Source organism: Hemitrygon akajei, unplaced genomic scaffold, assembly GCF_048418815.1.
Source record: "Hemitrygon akajei unplaced genomic scaffold, sHemAka1.3 Scf000072, whole genome shotgun sequence".
NCBI lineage: Eukaryota > Metazoa > Chordata > Chondrichthyes > Myliobatiformes > Dasyatidae > Hemitrygon > Hemitrygon akajei.
In genome coordinates, this window is record NW_027331958.1 from 1,709,903 (window position 1) to 1,731,955 (window position 22,053).

At 55.6% G+C, this 22,053-nt stretch overlaps 1 protein-coding gene across 1 annotated transcript in view; it reads left to right on the forward strand.

Moving 5' to 3' along the window:
• Positions 1-190: 190 nt before the first annotated feature.
• The window catches only part of LOC140722206 (uncharacterized), a 49,872-nt gene continuing 28,009 nt past the window's right edge, over positions 191-22,053 (forward strand). The window contains exons 1-5 of the mRNA XM_073036996.1: positions 191-209; positions 3,133-3,297; positions 17,302-17,421; positions 18,920-19,117; positions 19,983-20,078. Coding sequence (XP_072893097.1) covers positions 191-209; positions 3,133-3,297; positions 17,302-17,421; positions 18,920-19,117; positions 19,983-20,078 — 598 coding nt within the window. The remainder of the gene's footprint in view (positions 210-3,132; positions 3,298-17,301; positions 17,422-18,919; positions 19,118-19,982; positions 20,079-22,053) is intronic.

Here is a 22,053-nt window from a genome sequence, read left to right on the forward strand (position 1 = left end):
AGGGGAGAGGGAGATGGTGAGGGTCTGAGGGGAGAGGGAGATGGTGAGGGTCCGAGGAGAGGGGGAGACGGGGAGATGCAGAGGGGAAGGGGAGACGGAGAGAGATTAGTGAAGGGGACACTCCAACTGAGGGAAGGAAGGAGTGACTGACCGGAGAGTGATTCAGACAGAGAGAGGGACACGTGACAAGATGGGTTTGGCCGACAAGGGTTGGAGGTATTAAACAGGAAATTAGAGGGGATCAGAGACAAGTGAGCCGAGTCTGGGTTTGACCACCCCCCCAGCAGGGTCTGCGAGCTCCGGTACAGATTCCCAGTCGGATAGAACTCAGGAAATCCGGATATCAGTGACTGGAGAGCCTGATTTGGGTTTGACCACCCCCCCAGCAGGGTCTGCGAGCTCGGGTAACTGTGGTGGGGATCATTGAAGGGAACAATCTTTCTCTCCTTCAGCCCGAAATATTCACCTGGGCTTTGACTGAGAGTAGTGACCGGTCACAGACATTCACCAGGGAGAGTTGCTGAACAGTGACTGAATGGTTTTGGTATCTCTTCAGATCAGAGACCTCCTTTCCAAATTGTTGTCCCAGTGGCTACCCATTTCAATTCAACTTCCCATTCCCGTTCCCACATGTCTGTCCAAGGCCTCCTGCACTCACCTGATGAGGCCAGAATCAGGATGGAGGGGCAATACCTCACATTCCTTCTGGTTCGGGAGTGGAGGAGGGATGTTGAGACGGGACTGGACTGGAGGAGGGATGCTGAGAGGGGAGTGGAGTGGAGTGGGCAATGCTGAGAGGGGACTGGACTGGAGGAGGGATGCTGAGAGGGGAGTGGACGAAGAGGGATGCTGAGAGAGGAGTGGAGTGGACTGGAGGAGGGATGTTGAGAGGGGGCTGGAGTGGAGGAGGGATGTTGAGAGGGGAGTGGAGTGGAGGAGGGATGCTGAGAGGGGATTGGAGTGGAGGAGGGATGCTGAGAGGGGAGTGGACGAAGAGGGATGCTGAGAGAGGAGTGGAGTGGACTGGAGGAGGGATGTTGAGAGGGGGCTGGAGTGGAGGTGAGATGCTGTGAGGGGACTAGAGTGGAGGAGGGATGCTGAGAGCGGAGTGGAGTGGAGTGCGCGATGCTGAGAGGGGACTGGAGTGGAGGAGAGATGTTGAGACGGGACTGGACTGAAGGAGGGATGCTGAGAGTGGAGTGGAGGAGGGATGCTGAGAGGGGAGTGGAGGAGAGATGCTGAGAGGGGACTGAAGTGGAGGAGAGATGTTGAGACGGGACTGGACGAAGAGGGATGCTGAGAGGGGAGTGGAGTGGAGGAGGGATGTTGAGATGGGACTGGACTGGAGGAGGGATGTTGAGATGGGACTGGACTGGAGGAGGGATGTTGAGAGGGGGCTGGAGTGGAGGAGGGATGCTGAGAGGGGAGTGGAGTGGAGGAGGGATGCTGAGAGGGGATTGGAGTGGAGGCGGGATGATGAAATGGGTAGGCCATTTAGAACAGAGATGTGGAAAAACTTTTTCACCCAGAGAGTGGTGGATATGTGGAATGCTCTGCCCCAGAAGGCAGTGGAGGCCAAGTCTCTGGATGCTTTCAAGAGAGAGTTAGATAGAGCTCTTATAGATAGTGGGGTCAAGGGATATGGGGAGAGGGCAGGAACGGGGTACTGATTGTGTATGATCAGCCATGATCAGAGTGAATGGCGGTGCTGGCTAGAAGGGCCGAATGGCCTACTCCTTCACCTGTTGTCAATTGAGTGGGGGATGGAGTGTAGGAGGGAATCCGAGAGGTGGCTGGAGTGGAGGAGAGTATCTGAGAGGCGGCTGGAGTGGAGGAGGGGTGTTGAGAGGGGGCTGGAGTGGAGGGGTGATGCTGAGAGAGGGCTATGGACAGTTGGGGGTTGTGGAAATTTCCAGATCTTTCCCTCCAAATTACATATTGCCAGGCCTTGGAAATACATTGCTGCTCCTTCAGTGTCACTGGGTCAAAACCCTGGAACTCCGGATCATCATTGTGGGTGTCCCCACACATCAAGGATTGCAACAGGCCAAGGACTGGCCACCACCACCACCTTCTCAAGGGAACCTCTGGAGGGGCAGTTATACACTGGCTCAGACTCTGAAACTCACGTCCCTTCGAGGAATAAAAATACATATTGTTACCCAGGGGTTGCTGAGGGTGGAAGTGCAGATGGGGGTTGTGATTGGCAGGGATAGAGGATGGGGAACGTGAGCTGTACATTAACACTGAACATCGTTCTGTCCCTCAGTCACAGACTCCGCACTCGGTGATCCGTGTGTAACCCACACCATCCTGGATCAGCCCTGGAGGAGCACGGATTGTTCCAACACTGAGTGTACCAGTGGACAATGGATGGGTGATGGAAATCTTGCAGTGGGATGGTACAGATTTAACAGGTAAAGTGAGGAGATAATCACTGAGAAACTGGACACAGAAGGGGAATGTAAACAGGGGAACAAGGGGTGTGTGAATGGGAAATGCAGGGAGACCGGGATCATCAGTGACTACACTGAGATGGGGAGTAAATACAGGGAGAGGGGAGATCCCACATTCTCGGGGTAGAGACAAGAGGGAGGTACAACAGAGAGGGAATTCCCAGGATTGGGGGGGTTATTGACCGGAGACAGGGTACGGGCAGGGTGAGTGTAATTTCCCGTGTTTTTCTGGATGAATGAACTCCTTCACATCAGGGACTGACTCTCTGATTGTTGTTTCAGTTCTGGAGGATGGAAGATTCCCGAGACGGTCGTTCCACAGGGTCGCTGCTCCGGGCTGTACCCAGGCTGGTTAAACGGTAGGGTCAGAGTTTACATCAGTGGGGCTCGGTTATTTTTGGGGAGAGTCAAACTGATGACCCGGATCTCTTCAGATAGGTTTCAGTGAGATCCCCCAGACGTTTGACAAGGTCCCTCATGGGAGGCTCATTTAGAAGATGAAGGTGCTGCTGTGGGGAGGGTGGGGTGGAGAGGGAGAGGGCAGCAGCTCAGTGCTGACTGAGGCCGGACCGGACCGTGGGTTGTGAACCACTGATTTACAGTGGGTCCTGATTCACATTCCCCGCTGTACTGTGGGACGGGGTACATTTCACAGTGTTTATAAATCTCATTCCAGGTCCTCATCCCAATGTGGGAGAGGGGGAGGTGACCAGGACCGTCTGCTTCACTGGGGGTGGAAACACCTGTTCCTGGAGCCGGGGGATCAATGTGAAAAACTGCTCCGGTTACTTTGTGTATTGGCTGTGGTCGACACCCTTGAGCAACACTGTGTACTGTGCAGGTAGGTCACCGTTCCCCAGTGACACAGCAGTGTGGTAGTTGTGGGGAAATTCTGGGACGTCCTGAGTCACCAACACACACCACAGGCTGAGTTTTCCAGTCGGCTGCCCTGCCCGTGGTCTGTGATCACCTTTCCCGTATCCCCCTTCACACCGGGGTCAGAATGAAACTGCCCAGTCTGACCTGTGACAGAGATCATAGAACACAGAACAGTACAGCACAGCACAGGCCCTTCGGCCCACAATGCTGTGTCAGCTGCCGGGAGAGAGTCTACCCATCCCCTGGAGTGAGGGAGGGTGAGGCTGACAGGAAATGGAGGGATTGAGGGGAGGGAGGGTGAGGGGAGGGGGGAGTGAGGCTGACAGGAAATGGAGGGAGTGAGGGGAGGGAGGGTGAGGCTGACAGGAAATGGAGGGATTGAGGGGAGGGAGGGTGAGGCTGACAGGAAATGGAGTGGAGGGATTGAGGGGAGAGTGAGGGGAGGGGGGTAGTGAGGCTGACAGGAAATGGAGGGAGCAGGGGTGAGAGTGAGGGGAGGGGGGAGTGAGGCTGACAGGAAATGGAGGGAGCAGGGGTGAGAGTGAGGGGAGGGGGGGAGTGAGGCTGACAGGAAATGGAGGGAGCAGGGGTGAGAGTGAGGGGAGGGGGGAGTGAGGCTGACAGGAAATGGAGGGAGGGGAGAGGGTGGAGTGAGGCTGACAGGAAATGGAGGGAGTGAGGGGAAGAAAGGGAGGGGCAGAGGGGACGGGGAGGGGGTAAGAGGGAGAGGCCTGATTTTATCTGCTCCGATTGCCGATACATAAATCTCAAAACGTTGTTGAAATTTTCTCCAGTTCCCCAACAAATGAAGTGTCGGTGCCGGTCGCAGCCCTTCCATTTGTAAAACTGTTAGCAAACACCAAAACAGTGCAAACTCAGTTTTTTCCGATTATCTTCGATTCTCCCGGAGAAAACGGATTATATTTCCAGACCAACTTCTGACACTATGTCATGTTCTTTATATTAATACGTTCCGTGGGTTTCTAATAACGAAACATATTCTGGAAGAATAGAATTTTATTGACAACAGCAGCAAAACCAGACGAGTCTCACAGTGCCATGCTTCTCGATGTTTCTCGATCTTTCTCAGATTTCTGCGCATGCTCAGAACTCTCTCCAACCACGGTCTTACACGTCATATCTCCACCACAGGGAGCGCCCGAGGTGTGGGGTAGAAAGGGAGGGGCAGAGGGAAAGAGGGAGAGGTGGGGAGAGGGAAAGAGGGAGGGGGAGAGGGAAAGACGAGGGGGAGAGGTAGGGAGAGGGAAAGAGGGAGGGGGAGAGGGAAAGAGGGAGATGGGCAGAGGGGAGGGGGAGAGGTAGGGACAGGGAAAGAGGGAGGGGGAGACGGGGAGAGGCTGAGGTGATGGGGAGTGGACAAGGAGAGTGGGAGTGACGTTGAGGCTGAGGGTAGAGGGAGATGGTGAGGGTCTGAGGGGAGGAGAAATGGTGAGGGTCCGAGGAGAGGGGGAGATGGTGAGGGTCTGAGGGGAGGAGAAATGGTGAGGGTCCGAGGGTAGAGGGAGATGGTGAGGGTCTGAGGGGAGGAGAAATGGTGAGGGTCCAAGGAGAGGAGGAGATGGTGAGGGTCCGAGGAGAGGGGGAGATGGGGAGGGGTCGAGGGGAAGGGGAGACGGGGAGTGGGAGTGATGTTGAGGCCGAGGGGAGAGGGAGATGGTGAGGGTCTGAGGGGAGGGGGAGATGGTGAGGGTCTGAGGAGAGGGGGAGATGGTGAGGGTCCGAGGAGAGGGGGAGATAGTGAGGGTCCGAGGAGAGGGGGAGATGGGGAGGGGTCGAGGGGAAGGGGAGACGGGGAGTGGGAGTGATGTTGAGGCAGAGGGGAGGGGGAGATGGGGAGAGAGAAAGAGGGAGAGGTAGAGGGGAGGGGGAGACGGGGAGAGGCTGAGGTGATGGGCAGGGGAGAGGGGGAGATGGGGAGTGGTTGAGGAGAGTGGGAGTGACGTTGAGGCAGAGGGGAGGGGGAGATGGTGAAGGTCCGAGGAGAGGGGGAGATGGTGAGGGGTCGAGTGGAAGGGGAGACGGGGAGTGGGAGTGATGTTGAGGCTGAGGGGAGGGGGAGATGGTGAGGGTCTGAGGGGAGAGGGAGATGGTGAGGGTCTGAGGAGAGGGGGAGACGGGGAGATGCAGAGGGGAAGGGGAGACGGAGAGAGATTAGTGAAGGGGGACACTCCAACTGAGGGAAGGAAGGAGTGACTGACCGGAGAGTGATTCAGACAGAGAGAGGGACACGTGACAAGATGGGTTTGGCCGACAAGGGTTGGAGGTATTAAACAGGAAATTAGAGGGGATCAGAGACAAGTGAGCCGAGTCTGGGTTTGACCCCCACCCCAGCAGGGTCTGCGAGCTCCGGTACAGATTCCCAGTCGGACACAACTCAGGAAATCCGGATATCAGTGACTGGAGAGCCTGATTTGGGTTTGACCACACCCCCAGCAGGGTCTGCGAGCTCGGGTAACTGTGGTGGGGATCATTGAAGGGAACAATCTTTCTTTCCTTCAGCCCCAAATATTCATCTGGGCTTTGACTGAGAGTAGTGACCGGTCACAGACATTCACCAGGGAGAGTTGCTGAACAGGGACTGGATGGTTTTGGTATCTCTACAGATCAGAGACCTCCTTTCCAAATTGTTGTCCCAGTGGCTACCCATTTCAATTCAACTCCCCATTCCCATTCCCACGTGTCTGTCCAAGGACTCCTGCACTCACCTGATGAGGCCAGAATCAGGATGGAGGGGCAATATCTCACATTCCTTCTGGTTCGGGAGTGGAGGAGGGATGTTGAGACGGGACTGGACTGGAGGAGGGATGCTGAGAGGGGATGGGACTGGAGGAGAGATGTTGAGACGGGACTGGACTGGAGGAGGGATGCTGAGAGGGGGCTGGAGTGCAATAGGGATTGCTAAGAAGGGATTGGTGTGGAGGAAGGATGCTGAGAGGGGAGTGGAGTGGAGTGGAGGAGGGATGCTGAGAGGGGACTGGACTGGAGGAGGGATGCTGAGGGGATTGGAGTGGAGGAGGGATGTTGATTGGGGATTGGAGTGGAGGAGGATGCTGAGAGGGGACGACTGGAGGAGGGATGCTAGAGGGGAGTGGGGTGGAGGGGGATGCTGAGAGGGGAGTGGGGTGGAGGGGGATGCTGAGAGGGGATTGGTGTGGAGGAGGGATGCTGAGAGGGGATTTGAGTGGAGTAGGGATGTTGAGAGGGGGCTGGAGTGGAGGAGGGATGCTGAGAGGGGATTGGAGTGGAGGAGGGATGATGAAATGGGTAGGCCATTTAGAACAGAGATGTGTGGAAAAACTTTTTCACCCAGAGAGTGGTGGATATGTGGAATGCTCTGCCCCAGAAGGCAGTGGAGGCCAAGTCTCTGGATGCTTTCAAGAGAGAGTTAGATGGAGCTCTTGAGATAGCGGGGTCAAGGGGTATGGGGAGAGGGCAGGAATGGGGTACTGATTGTGTATGATCAGCCATGATCAGAGTGAGTGGCGGTGCTGGCTAGAAGGGCCGAATGGCCTACTCCTTCACCTGTTGTCAATTGAGTGGGGGATGGAGTGTAGGAGGGAATCCGAGAGGTGGCTGGAGTGGAGGAGGGATGTTGAGAAGGGGCTGGAGTGGAGGGGTGATGCTGAGAGAGGGCTATGGACAGTTGGGGGTTGTGGAAATTTCCAGATCTTTCCCTCCAAATTACATATTGCCATGCCTTGGAAATACATTGCTGCTCCTTCAGTGTCACTGGGTCAAAACCCTGGAACTCCGGATCATCATTGTGGGTGTCCCCACACATCAAGGATTGCAACAGGCCAAGGACAGGCCACCACCACCACCTTCTCAAGGGAACCTCTGGAGGGGCAGTTATACACTGGCTCAGACTCTGAAACTCACGTCCCTTCGAGGAATAAAAATAAATATTGTTACCCAGGGGTTGCTGAGGGTGGAAGTGCAGATGGGGGTTGTGATTGGCAGGGATAGAGGATGGGGAACGTGAGCTGTACATTAACACTGAACATCGTTCTGTCCCTCAGTCACAGACTCCACACTCGGTGATCCGTGTGTAACCCACACCGTCCTGGATCAGCCCTGGAGGAGCACGGATTGTTCCAACACTGAGTGTACCGGTGGACAATGGATGGGTGATGTAAATCTTGCTGTGGGATGGTACAGATTTAACAGGTAAAGTGAGGAGATAATCACTGAGAAACTGGACACAGAAGGGGAATGTAAACAGGGGAACAAGGGGTGTGTGAATGGGAAATGCAGGGAGACCGGGATCGTCAGTGACTACACTGAGATGGGGAGTAAATACAGGGAGAGGGGAGATCCCACATTCTCGGGGTAGAGACAATGGGGAGGTACAACAGAGAGGGAATTCCCAGGATTGGGGGTTATTGACCAGAGACAGGGTACGGACAGGGTGAGTGTAATTTCCCATGTCTCTCTCAGTGAATAAACTCCGTCAGATCAGTGACTGACTCTCTGATTGTTGTTTCAGTTCCGGAGGATGGAAGATTCCCGAGACGGTTGTTCCACAGTATCGCTGCTCCGGGGAGATCCCAGGCTGGTTAAATGGTAGGGTCAGAGTTTACATCAGTGGGGCTCGGTTATTTTTGGGGAGAGTCAAACTGATGACCCGGATCTCTTCAGATAGGTTTCAGTGAGATCCCCCAGACGTTTGACAAGGTCCATCATGGGGGGCTCATTCAGAAGATGAAGGTGCTGCTGTGGGGAGGGTGGGGTGGAGAGGGAGAGGGCAGCAGCTCAGTGCTGACTGAGGCCGGACCGGACCGTGGGTTGTGAACCACTGATTTACAGTGGGTCCTGATTCACATTCCCCGCTGTACTGTGGGGCCGGGTACATTTTACAGTGTTTATAAATCTCATTCCAGGTCCCCATCCCAACGTGGGAGAGGGGGAGGTGACCAGGACCGTCTGCTTCACCTGGGCTGGAAACACCTGTTCCTGGAGCCGGGGGATCAATGTGAAAAACTGCTCCGGTTACTTTGTGTATTGGCTGTGGTCGACAACATGGAGTAACTACACTGTGTACTGTACAGGTAGGTCACCGTTCCCCAGTGACACAGCAGTGTGGTAGTTGTGGGAAAATTCTGGGACGTCCCAGGTCACCAACACACACCACGGGCTGAGTTTTCCAGTCGGCTGCCCTGCCCGTGGTCTGTGATCACCTTTCCCGTTTCCCCCTTCACACCGGGCAGGGTCAGAATGAGCCGTCCCCGTCCCCTGGAGTGAGGGAGAGTGAGGCTGACAGGAAATGGAGGGAGTGAGAGTTGAGGGTGGAGTGAGGCTGACAGGAAATGGAGGGAGTGAGGGCGGTGTGAGTGACAGGAAATGGAGGGAGTGAGGGTGGAGTGAGTCTGACATGAAATGGAGGGAGTGAGGGGAGAGGGGGAGTGAGGCTGACAGGAAATGGAGGGAGTGAGGGTGGAGTGAGTCTGACAGGAAATGGAGGGAGTGAGGGGAGAGGGTGGAGTGAGGCTGACAGGAAATGGAGGGAGTGAGGGGAGAGGGTGGAGTGAGGCTGACAGGAAATGGAGGGAGTGAGGGGAGAGGGTGGAGTGAGGCTGACAGGAAATGGAGGGAGTGAGGGTGGAGTGAGTCTGACAGGAAATGGAGGGAGTGAGGGGAGAGGGTGGAGTGAGGCTGACATGAAATGGAGGGAGTGAGGGGAGAGGGTGGAGTGAGGCTGACATGAAATGGAGGGAGTGAGGGGAGAGGGTGGAGTGAGGCTGACAGGAAATGGAGGGAGTGAGGGGAGAGGGTGGAGTGAGGCTGACATGAAATGGAGGGAGTGAGGGGAGAGGGTGGAGTGTGGCTGACATGAAATGGAGGGAGTGAGGAGTGAGGGTGGAGTGAGTCTGACAGGAAATGGAGGGAGTGAGGGGAAAGGGTGGAGTGAGGCTGACAGGAAATGGAGGGAGTGAGGGGAGAGGGTGGAGTGAGGCTGACAGGAAATGGAGGGAGTGAGGGTGGAGTGAGTCTGACAGGAAATGGAGGGAGTGAGGGGAGAGGGTGGAGTGAGGCTGACATGAAATGGAGGGAGTGAGGGGAGAGGGTGGAGTGAGGCTGACATGAAATGGAGGGAGTGAGGGGAGAGGGTGGAGTGAGGCTGACAGGAAATGGAGGGAGTGAGGGGAGAGGGTGGAGTGAGGCTGACAGGAAATGGAGGGAGTGAGGGGAGAGGGTGGAGCGAGGCTGACATGAAATGGAGGGAGTGAGGTGAGAGGGTGGAGTGAGGGGAGAGGGTGGAGTGAGGCTGACATGAAATGGAGGGAGTGAGGGGAGAGGGTGGAGTGAGGCTGACAGGAAATGGAGGGAGTGAGGGGAGAGGGTGGAGTGAGGCTGACATGAAATGGAGGGAGTGAGGTGAGAGGGTGGAGTGAGGGGAGAGGGTGGAGTGAGGCTGACATGAAATGGAGGGAGTGAGGGGAGAGGGTGGAGTGAGGCTGACAGGAAATGGAGGGAGTGAGGGGAGAGTGAGAGGTGGGAGGGTGAGGCTGACAGGAAATGGAGGGAGTGAGGGGAGGGAGGCTGACAGGAAATGGAGGGAGTGAGGGGAGAGGGTGGGTGAGTCTGACAGGAATTGGAGGGAGTGAGGGTTGAGGGTGGAGTGAGGCTGACAGGAAATGGAGGGAGTGAGGGTGGTGTGAGTGACAGGAAATGGAGGGAGTGAGGGTGGAGTGAGTCTGACATGAAATGGAGGGAGTGAGGGGAGAGGGGGAGTGAGGCTGACAGGAAATGGAGGGAGTGAGGGTGGAGTGAGTCTGACAGGAAATGGAGGGAGTGAGGGGAGAGGGTGGAGTGAGGCTGACAGGAAATGGAGGGAGTGAGGGGAGAGGGTGGAGTGAGGCTGACATGAAATGGAGGGAGTGAGGGGAGGGTGGAGTGAGGCTGACAGGAAATGGAGGGAGTGAGGGTGGAGTGAGTCTGACAGGAAATGGAGGGAGTGAGGGGAGAGGGTGGAGTGAGGCTGACATGAAATGGAGGGAGTGAGGGGAGAGGGTGGAGTGAGGCTGACATGAAATGGAGGGAGTGAGGGGAGAGGGTGGAGTGAGGCTGACAGGAAATGGAGGGAGTGAGGGGAGAGGGTGGAGTGTGGCTGACATGAAATGGAGGGAGTGAGGAGTGAGGGTGGAGTGAGTCTGACAGGAAATGGAGGGAGTGAGGGGAAAGGGTGGAGTGAGGCTGACATGAAATGGAGGGAGTGAGGGGAGAGGGTGGAGTGAGGCTGACAGGAAATGGAGGGAGTGAGGGGGGAGGGTGGAGTGAGGCTGACAGGAAATGGAGGGAGTGAGGGTGGAGTGAGTCTGACAGGAAATGGAGGGAGTGAGGGGAGAGGGTGGAGTGAGGCTGACATGAAATGGAGGGAGTGAGGGGAGAGGGTGGAGTGAGGCTGACATGAAATGGAGGGAGTGAGGGGAGAGGGTGGAGTGAGGCTGACAGGAAATGGAGGGAGTGAGGGGAGAGGGTGGAGTGAGGCTGACAGGAAATGGAGGGAGTGAGGGGAGAGGGTGGAGCGAGGCTGACATGAAATGGAGGGAGTGAAGTGAGAGGGTGGAGTGAGGGGAGAGGGTGGAGTGAGGCTGACATGAAATGGAGGGAGTGAGGGGAGAGGGTGGAGTGAGGCTGACAGGAAATGGAGTGAGGGGAGAGGGTGGAGTGAGGCTGACATGAAATGGAGGGAGTGAGGTGAGAGGGTGGAGTGAGGGGAGAGGGTGGAGTGAGGCTGACATGAAATGGAGGGAGTGGGGAGAGGGTGGAGTGAGGCTGACAGGAAATGGAGGGAGTGAGGGGAGAGGGTGGAGTGAGGCTGACAGGAAATGGAGGGAGTGAGGGGAGAGGGTGGAGTGAAGCTGACAGGAAATGGAGGGAGCAGGGGTGAGAGTGTGGAGAGGGAGGGTGTGAGGCTGACAGGATATGGAGGGAGTTAGGGGGGAGTGAGGCTGACAGGAAATGGAGGGAGTGAGGGGAGAGGGTGGAGTGAGGCTGACATGAAATGGAGTGAGGGGAGAGGGTGGAGTGAAGCTGACAGGAAATGGAGGGAGCAGGGGTGAGAGTGAGGGGAGGGAGGGAGTGAGGCTGACAGGAAATGGAGGGAGTGAGGCTGACAGGAAATGGAGTGGGGGAGAGGGTGGAGTGAGGCTGACAGGAAATGGAGGGAGTGAGGGGAGAGGGTGGAGTGAGGCTGACAAGAAATGGAGGGAGTGAGGGTGGAGTGAGTCTGACAGGAAATGGAGGGAGTTAGGGGTGAGGGGGGAGTGAGGCTGACATGAAATGGAGGGAGTGAGGGGAGAGGGTGGAGTGAGGCTGACATGAAATGGAGGGAGTGAGGGGAGAGGGTGGAGTGAGGCTGACAGGAAATGGAGGGAGTGAGGGGAGAGGGTGGAGTGAGGCTGGCATGAAATGGAGGGAGTGAGGGGAGAGGGTGGAGTGAGGCTGACATGAAATGGAGGGAGTGAGGAGTGAGGGTGGAGTGAGTCTGACAGGAAATGGAGGGAGTGAGGGGAAAGGGTGGAGAGAGGCTGACATGAAATGGAGGGAGTGAGGGGAAAGGGTGGAGTGAGGCTGACAGGAAATGGAGGGAGTGAGGGGAGAGGGTGGAGTGAGGCTGACAGGAAATGGAGGGAGTGAGGGTGAAGTGAGTCTGAAAGGAACTGGAGGGAGTGAGGGGAGAGGGTGGAGTGAGGCTGACATGAAATGGAGTGAGGGGAGAAGGTGGAGTGAGGCTGACATGAAATGGAGGGAGTGAGGGGAGAGTGAGAGGTGGGAGGGTGAGGCTGACAGGAAATGGAGGGAGTGAGGGGAGGGAGGCTGACAGGAAATGGAGGGAGTGAGGGGAGAGGGTGGGTGAGTCTGACAGGAAATGGAGGGAGTGAGGGTTGAGGGTGGAGTGAGGCTGACAGGAAATGGGGGGAGTGAGGGTGGTGTGAGTGACAGGAAATGGAGGGAGTGAGGGTGGAGTGAGTCTGACATGAAATGGAGGGAGTGAGGGGAGAGGGGGAGTGAGGCTGACAGGAAATGGAGGGAGTGAGGGTGGAGTGAGTCTGACAGGAAATGGAGGGAGTGAGGGGAGAGGGTGGAGTGAGGCTGACAGGAAATGGAGGGAGTGAGGGGAGAGGGTGGAGTGAGGCTGACATGAAATGGAGGGAGTGAGGGGAGAGGGTGGAGTGAGGCTGACATGAAATGGAGGGAGTGAGGGGAGAGGGTGGAGTGAGTCTGACAGGAAATGGAGGGAGTGAGGGGAGAGGGTGGAGTGAGGCTGACATGAAATGGAGGGAGTGAGGGGAGAGGGTGGAGTGAGGCTGACATGAAATGGAGGGAGTGAGGGGAGAGGGTGGAGTGAGGCTGACATGAAATGGAGGGAGTGAGGGGAGAGGGTGGAGTGAGGCTGACATGAAATGGAGGGAGTGAGGGGAGAGGGTGGAGTGAGGCTGACAGGAAATGGAGGGAGTGAGGGGAGAGGGTGGAGTGTGGCTGACATGAAATGGAGGGAGTGAGGAGTGAGGGTGGAGTGAGTCTGACAGGAAATGGAGGGAGTGAGGGGAAAGGGTGGAGTGAGGCTGACATGAAATGGAGGGAGTGAGGGGAGAGGGTGGAGTGAGGCTGACAGGAAATGGAGGGAGTGAGGGGGGGAGGGTGGAGTGAGGCTGACAGGAAATGGAGGGAGTGAGGGTGGAGTGAGTCTGACAGGAAATGGAGGGAGTGAGGGGAGAGGGTGGAGTGAGGCTGACATGAAATGGTGGGAGTGAGGGGAGAGGGTGGAGTGAGGCTGACATGAAATGGAGGGAGTGAGGGGAGAGGGTGGAGTGAGGCTGACAGGAAATGGAGGGAGTGAGGGGAGAGGGTGGAGTGAGGCTGACAGGAAATGGAGGGAGTGAGGGGAGAGGGTGGAGCGAGGCTGACATGAAATGGAGGGAGTGAAGTGAGAGGGTGGAGTGAGGGGAGAGGGTGGAGTGAGGCTGACATGAAATGGAGGGAGTGAGGGGAGAGGGTGGAGTGAGGCTGACAGGAAATGGAGTGAGGGGAGAGGGTGGAGTGAGGCTGACATGAAATGGAGGGAGTGAGGTGAGAGGGTGGAGTGAGGGGAGAGGGTGGAGTGAGGCTGACATGAAATGGAGGGAGTGGGGAGAGGGTGGAGTGAGGCTGACAGGAAATGGAGGGAGTGAGGGGAGAGGGTGGAGTGAGGCTGACAGGAAATGGAGGGAGTGAGGGGAGAGGGTGGAGTGAAGCTGACAGGAAATGGAGGGAGCAGGGGTGAGAGTGTGGAGAGGGAGGGTGTGAGGCTGACAGGATATGGAGGGAGTTAGGGGGGAGTGAGGCTGACAGGAAATGGAGGGAGTGAGGGGAGAGGGTGGAGTGAGGCTGACATGAAATGGAGTGAGGGGAGAGGGTGGAGTGAAGCTGACAGGAAATGGAGGGAGCAGGGGTGAGAGTGAGGGTAGGGAGGGAGTGAGGCTGACAGGAAATGGAGGGAGTGAGGCTGACAGGAAATGGAGTGGGGGAGAGGGTGGAGTGAGGCTGACAGGAAATGGAGGGAGTGAGGGGAGAGGGTGGAGTGAGGCTGACAGGAAATGGAGGGAGCAGGGGTGAGAGTGAGGGGAGGGAGGGAGTGAGGCTGACAGGAAATGGAGGGAGTGAGGCTGACAGGAAATGGAGTGGGGGAGAGGGTGGAGTGAGGCTGACAGGAAATGGAGGGAGTGAGGGGAGAGGGTGGAGTGAGGCTGACAGGAAATGGAGGGAGTGAGGGGAGAGGGTGGAGTGAGGCTGACAAGAAATGGAGGGAGTGAGGGTGGATTGAGTCTGACAGGGAATGGAGGGAGTTAGGGGTGAGGGGGGAGTGAGGCTGACATGAAATGGAGGGAGTGAGGGGAGAGGGTGGAGTGAGGCTGACATGAAATGGAGGGAGTGAGGGGAGAGGGTGGAGTGAGGCTGACAGGAAATGGAGGGAGTGAGGGGAGAGGGTGGAGTGAGGCTGACATGAAATGGAGGGAGTGAGGGGAGAGGGTGGAGTGAGGCTGACATGAAATGGAGGGAGTGAGGAGTGAGGGTGGAGTGAGTCTGACAGGAAATGGAGGGAGTGAGGGGAAAGGGTGGAGTGAGGCTGACATGAAATGGAGGGAGTGAGGGGAAAGGGTGGAGTGAGGCTGACAGGAAATGGAGGGAGTGAGGGGAGAGGGTGGAGTGAGGCTGACAGGAAATGGAGGGAGTGAGGGTGAAGTGAGTCTGACAGGAAATGGAGGGAGTGAGGGGAGAGGGTGGAGTGAGGCTGACATGAAATGGAGTGAGGGGAGAAGGTGGAGTGAGGCTGACATGAAATGGAGGGAGTGAGGGGAGAGGGTGGAGTGAGGCTGACAGGAAATGGAGGGAGTGAGGGGAGAGGGTGGAGTGAGGCTGACATGAAATGGAGGGAGTGAGGTGAGAGGGTGGAGTGAGGGGAGAGGGTGGAGTGAGGCTGACATGAAATGGAGGGAGTGAGGGGATAGGGTGGAGTGAGGCTGACAGGAAATGGAGGGAGTGAGGGGAGAGGGTGGAGTGAGGCTGACATGAAATGGAGGGAGTGAGGTGAGAGGGTGGAGTGAGGGGAGAGGGTGGAGTGAAGCTGACAGGAAATGGAGGGAGTGAGGGGAGAGGGTGGAGTGAAGCTGACAGGAAATGGAGGGAGCAGGGGTGAGAGTGTGGAAAGGGAGGGAGTGAGGCTGACAGGATATGGAGGGAGTTAGGGGGGAGTGAGGCTGACAGGAAATGGAGGGAGTGAGGGGAGAGGGTGGAGTGAGGCTGACATGAAATGGAGTGAGGGGAGAGGGTGGAGTGAAGCTGACAGGAAATGGAGGGAGCAGGGGTGAGAGTGAGGGGAGGGAGGGAGTGAGGCTGACAGGAAATGGAGGGAGTGAGGCTGACAGGAAATGGAGTGAGGGGAGAGGGTGGAGTGAGGCTGACAGGAAATGGAGGGAGTGAGGGGAGAGGGTGGAGTGAGGCTGACAGTAAATGGAGGGAGTGAGGGGAGAGGGTGGAGTGAGGCTGACAGGAAATGGAGGGAGTGAGAGGGGAGTGAGGCTGACAGGAAATGGAAGGATTGAGGGGAGAGGGTGGAGTGAGGCTGACAGGAAATGGAGGGAGTGAGGGGAGAGGGTGGAGTGAGGCTGACAGGAAATGGAGGGAGTGAGGGGAGAGGGTGGAGTGAGGCTGACAGGAAATGGAGGGAGTGAGGGGGGAGTGAGGCTGACATGAAATGGAGGGAGTGAGGGGAGAGGGTGGAGTGAGGCTGACAGGAAATGGAGGGAGTGAGGGGAGAGGGTGGAGTGAGGCTGACAGGAAATGGAGGGAGTGAGGGGAGAGGGTGGAGTGAGGCTGACAGGAAATGGAGGGAGTGAGGGGAGGGGGGAGTGAGGCTGACAGGAAATGGAGGGAGTGAGGTGAGGGTGGAGTGAGGCTGACAGGAAATGGAGGGAGTGAGGGGAGAGTGAGGGGAGGGTGGAGTGAGGCTGACAGGAAATGGAGGGAGTGAGGGGTGAGAGTGAGGGGAGGGTGGAGTGACTCTAACAGGAAATGGAGGGAGTGAGGGGAGAGGGTGGAGTGAGGGGAGAGGGTGGAGTGAGGCTGACATGAAATGGAGGGAGTGAGGGGAGAGGGTGGAGTGAGGCTGACAGGAAATGGAGGGAGTGAGGGGAGAGGGTGCAGTGAGGCGAGTCTCACAGCGCCATGCTTCTCGATGTTTCTCGATCTTTCTCAGATTTCTGCGCATGCTCAGAACTCTCTCCAATCACGGTCTTACACGTCAGATCTCCACCACAGGGAGCGCCCGAGGTGTGGGGTAGAGGGGGAGGGGCAGAGGGAAAGAGGGAGATGGGCAGAGGGGAGGGGGAGAGGCAGAGGGGAGGGGGAGACGGGGAGAGAGAAAGAGGGAGAGGCAGAGGGGAATGGGAGACGGGGAGAGAGAAAGAGGGAGAGGCAGAGGGGAGGGGGAGACGGGGAGAGAGAAAGAGGGAGAGGCAGAGGGGAGGGGGAGACGGGGAGAGAGAAAGATGGAGAGGCAGAGGGGAATGGGAGACGGGGAGAGAGAAAGAGGGAGAGGCAGAGGGGAGGGGGAGACGGGGAGAGAGAAAGATGGAGAGGCAGAGGGGAATGGGAGACGGGGAGAGAGAAAGAGGGAGAGGCAGAGGGGAGAGGGAGAGGCAGAGGGGAGGGGGAGAGAGGGGAGAGGGAGAGGCAGAGGGGAGGGGGAGACGGGGAGAGAGAAAGAGGGAGAGGCAGAGGGGAGGGGGAGATGGGGAGAGAGAAAGAGGGAGAGGCAGAGGGGAGGGGGAGACGGGTAGAGAGAAAGATGGAGAGGCAGAGGGGAATGGGAGACGGGGAGAGAGAAAGGGAGAGGCAGAGGGGAATGGGAGACGGGGAGAGAGAAAGAGGGAGAGGCAGAGGGGAGGGGGAGAGAGGCAGAGGGGAAGGGGAGACGGGGAGAGAGAAAGAGGGAGAGGCAGAGGGGAGGGGGAGACGGGGAGAGAGAAAGAGGGAGAGGCAGAGTGGAGGGGGAGACGGGGAGAGAGAAAGAGGGAGGTGGGGAGAGGGAGAGGCAGAGGGGAGGGGGAGATGGTGAGGGTCTGAGGGGAGTGGGAGATGGTGAGGGTCTGAGGGGAGAGGGAGATGGTGAGGGTCTGAGGGGAGGGGGAGATGGTGAGGGTCTGAGGGGAGGGGGAGATGGTGAGGGTCCGAGGAGAGGGGGAGACGGGGAGATGCAGAGGGGAAGGGGAGACGGAGAGAGATTAGTGAAGGGGACACTCCAACTGAGGGAAGGAAGGAGTGACTGACCGGAGAGTGATTCAGACAGAGAGAGGGACACGTGACAAGATGGGTTTGGCCGACAAGGGTTGGAGGTATTAAACAGGAAATTAGAGGGGATCAGAGACAAGTGAGCCGAGTCTGGGTTTGACCCCCACCCCAGCAGGGTCTGCGAGCTCCGGTACAGATTCCCAGTCGGACACAACTCAGGAAATCCGGATATCAGTGACTGGAGAGCCTGATTTGGGTTTGACCACCCCCCCAGCAGGGTCTGCGAGCTCGGGTAACTGTGGTGGGGATCATTGAAGGGAACAATCTTTCTTTCCTTCAGCCCCAAATATTCACCTGGGCTTTGACTGAGAGTAGTGACCGGTCACAGACATTCACCAGGGAGAGTTGCTGAACAGGGACTGGATGGTTTTGGTATCTCTTCAGATCAGAGAACTCCTTTCCAAATTTTTGTCCCAGTGGCTACCCATTTCAATTCAACTTCCCATTCCCATTCCCACGTGTCTGTCCAAGGGCTCCTGCACTCACCTGATGAGGCCAGAATCAGGATGGAGGGGCAATACCTCACATTCCTTCTGGGTAGCCTCCATCCTGATGACATAAACATTGATTTTTATAATTTCCGGTAATTTCTACCCCCTACCACTTCTCTCGATCTGCATCCCCACTCCGGCTCCCATCTTGGTTCTTCTCTTCACCTCATCTGTCCATCATCTCCCTCTGTTCCCCCTCCTCCAATCCTCCACCCTTGTCTCTCAAATCCCTCTCCTCACATCCCGCTCTCTCGGCATTCACTCTGTCTGCATCACTCTCTTTTCAGTCTCTCCTTTCCTCCCTCCATTTGGAGTGTCACTCTCACTGATCTCTCTGCCCAACTCACCTCACACAATCATCACTCTCTCTTCACTCGCCTCATTCCTCTCACTCCAGCATCCCGCCTCTCTCCCCATCCCTCTCTCCAGTGTGTTTTCACCCATTTCCTTCTGTCCATGTACTGAATTACTCAAATCCCTCTCCTGTCGTTTCTGTGTCTCATCAGTCACCGTGTAACTCCTCACAGTCAATCCTCACTTCCTCTCTGTGACCATCCTCCCCTCCCACCTCCATCACTCCTCCCCTCCCTCCTGTGTCACTCAGTCACTCCACCCCTCTCTGCCCTATCGTGTTTGAGCGGTGGACTGACAGGCTGGATTGCGTGTGTCTGTACACTGCCGGGAGTCAGTACCATCGACTGCTGGACATTGTCTCTCAGGGTCGTGGACTCTGTATGATTTCCTTTTCAAGTGAAGATGCTTCTTTGCTCGATATTCTGAACTCTGTTACTCAATGTTTTTGAATGTTTGCTTGCTATTTTGAATGTTTTGTCCCTTGTCCCCAGAGGAATGCGGTCTCGTTCGGCTGTATCCATGTATGGTTTGAATGATAATTAAGCTTAATTTGATTTGATTTGTAGAGCTATTGTGATAGGCAAATCACAGTGGGTCCAGGTCCTCGCTCTGGCACGAGTTGATTCTAGTCATGAGTAATTCAGTACGTGGACAGCAGAAAATGGGTGAGAGGGGTGGAGAGGGAGGTGCAATGTGGGAGATGTGAGGAGAGGGATTTGAGAGACAAGGGTAGAGATATTAAAGACCAAAGGAGAGGGGAGTGTGTGTATTTCAGAGGACAGATTTGACCTGGAATTGAGCCTCCTGTTCCTGCCATTTGAGTTCCTTCCTGACTGAATGTAAAACTTGTTTACTACTTTACCCTTCCTTTGTATCTTTTTGCAGAACCTCTGTTGGACATAACTCGGGAAGCCCAGGAAACAACGACAGGAGAGCCTGGTCTGGGTTTGACCACCAGCCCAGCAGGGTCTGTGAGCTCAGGTACAGATTCCCAGTCAGACACAACTTGGGAAGCCCAGGAAACAACGACAGGAGAGCCTGGTCTGGGTTTGACCAGCAGCCCAGCAGGGTCTCTGAGCTCAGGTATTCATGATGGGGTTTGTGAGGGTCAATGAATAGAACGATCTTTCCCTCTTTTGGTCCTCGATATTCATCTGGACTTTGTCTGAGAGACGTGTCCACTCACAGAAACTTTGGGAGGGAGAGGTGGTGAATGGTGACTAGATGGTTTTGGTTTCTTTTCAGATTAGAGACCTCTTTGTTAAATTCTTGTTCCGGTGGCTACCCAATTTAATTCTACTTACCATTCCCTTCTGATATGACTGTCTACGGCCTCCTCTAACTTGATGAGATCACCCCCAGGTTTGAAGAGCAACACCTCATAGTCTGTCAGGGTCACCACCAACCTGATGGCATGAATATCGATTTCTCTTACATCCTGTAAATTCTTCTCCCTCCCACTTCCCTCTTTTTCCACTCCCATTCTAGCTCTCCTCTTCGCCCTTCCCCTCTCCTCATCTGCCCATCTCCTTCCTCTGGTCCCCCTCCTCCATCTATTTAATCCGTTGTCCACTGTCCTGTCTCGTTGGATTTCACCTGCTTCATCTCTTTAACTTTTCCACATATCACCTCCCAGCTTCTCGCATCATCCTGCTCACGTTCCCAGACATCTTCTCACTGCCTGGCTTCACCTATCACCTACCAGCTTGTACACTCTCCACCTTCTTATTCGGGCTTCTGCCCCCTTCCTTTCCAGTCCTGAAGAAGTAACTTGCCCCAAAACTTCAACTGTTTATTCTCCTCCAGAGATGCTGATGGACCTTCAGCATTTTCTGTGCATTGTTCTGAATTCCTAGCATCCGGAGAAACGCTCGTCTGTACAACTGCTTGTCCCTGTTGTGATGTTTAAGGTCTGCCAATCTCCCGGGTCTGTGTTACTTTGTTCCAGACCTGGAGACTTCAACACTGGATCGGTCTACAGGATTGTCTACTGGAGAGCACAGACAGGAACTGTCCTCTGTCCCAGCGGGAGACACATCCTCAGGTACCAAGTCTCATGTCGGTCTGTGTTCATTCAGTCTCTGTCACTCTGTGGGGTTGAACCTCCCATGGACCAGTTCACCTACTGGATGTACAGTGCATTGTGGGTAGGAGTGTGAATGATGGAGTCAGTGGTTCCTCTCTCCTGTCTGTTGGGTTGGGTTTGGTGAGTCGTGAGGGATGAGGCTTTGTTGGGGGTTGGAGAGAGTCGGCTGGGAGGAATGAGTGGAGAGGTGTGGAGTGACTGAGTGTTACTGGAGGGAGGGGAGGAGTGATGGAGGTGAGAGGGGAGGATGGTCACAGAGAAGAAGGAAGGAATGACTGTGAAGAGTTACACGGTGACTGATGAGGCATAGAAATGACTGCCGTGGGAATTGAGTAATTCACTACGTGGACAGAAGGAAATGAGTGAAAACACACAGGGGAGAGGGATGGAGAGAGAGGTGGGATGCTGGAGTGGGAGGAATGAGGTGAGTGAAGAGAGAGTGATGACTGTGTAAGGAAAGTTGGGCAGAGAGATCAGTGAGAGTGACACTCCAACTAGAGGGAGGGAAGGAGAGGCTGAAAAGAGAGTGATGCAGACAGAGTGAATGCCGAGAGGGAGATGTGAGGAGAGGGATTTGAGAGTGAAGGTTAGAGGTATTACAGAGCAAAGATAAGGGAGTGTGTGTATTTCAGTGGACAGATTTGGACGCTGGTGATGGGTGGGGGAATAAATGTTGCTTACTGTAAGAGACATCGATATTCATACGAATAGGTAGGAGGCTACCCATATAAGGTGTTGCTCCTCCACGTTGAGGGTGGCCTCATCTTGACCCAAGATGCACCTCCACACCTCTGCAACATCTCTTCACAGGTTGTGGTTTTCCATTCCAAGACATCAGAGATGTCCTCATTTAAAGAACAGAGTTTCCCCTCCCTTACCCACAACTCCTCCATTTCATGTACATCTGCACTCACTCTACCTTCCCACCATCATAATAGTGATCGAGTTGTTCTTGTCCTCATCTACCACCCATCAGCCTCCCTCTCCAACAAATTATGCTCTGAAACTTCAGCCATATCCAAAGAGATCAGACCACGAAACATATCTTTACCTTCCCCCCCGCACCCCCACCACCCCTTTGCTTTTCACAGTGGTCGCTTCTTCAACAATTGCCTTGTCCATTCATCCCTCCCCACTAATCTCCCTCCCAGCACTTACCCCTGCCCCGACACCTCCTCCCTCTCCTCCATTCAGGGCCCCAAACAGATGAGGCAACACATCAACCGTGAATCTGCTGTCTGTTGTGTCCAGTGTTCCCGGTGTGGCCTCCTCTACAATGGTGAGATCTGTCGTAAGCTGGGGGAACAGCTTCTCGAGCACCTCCACACTATCCAACATGAGCGGGATTTCCTGATGGCCAAATATTTTAATGACTATTCCCATTCCCGTTCCGACATGTTGATCCATGGTCTCCTCTTGTGCCAAGATGTGGCCACCCTCAAGGTCAAGGAGCAACACATTATATTCTTTCTGTACAATCTAACCTGCTGGTATGAATATCGATTTCTCCTTCTGCTGAACAAAACTCCCCCCTCCTCCTCCTACTTCCTCTATTCTCCACTCTGACCTTTTATTTCTTCTCACCCAACTGTTACTTACCCCTGGTTCACCTCTTCCTCTCCTTCCTCGTATTGTCCACTCTGGTCTCCTATCAGATACTTTCTTCTCCAGCCCTTGACCTTTTCCACCCACCTGGCTTCACCTATCACCTTCCAGCCAACCTCTCTCCCCTACCCCCACCTTTTAATTCAGGCATCTTCCCCCTTCCCTCTCAGTCCTGAAGAAGTGTCTTGGTCTGAATCATTGGGAGTTTACTCTTTTCCACAGATGCTGCCTGACCTGCTAAATTCCTCCAGCATTTTGTGTGTGTTGCTTTGGATGTCTGGCATCTGCCGATTTTCTCGTGTTTGTTAGAGTAATAAACAAGTGCATC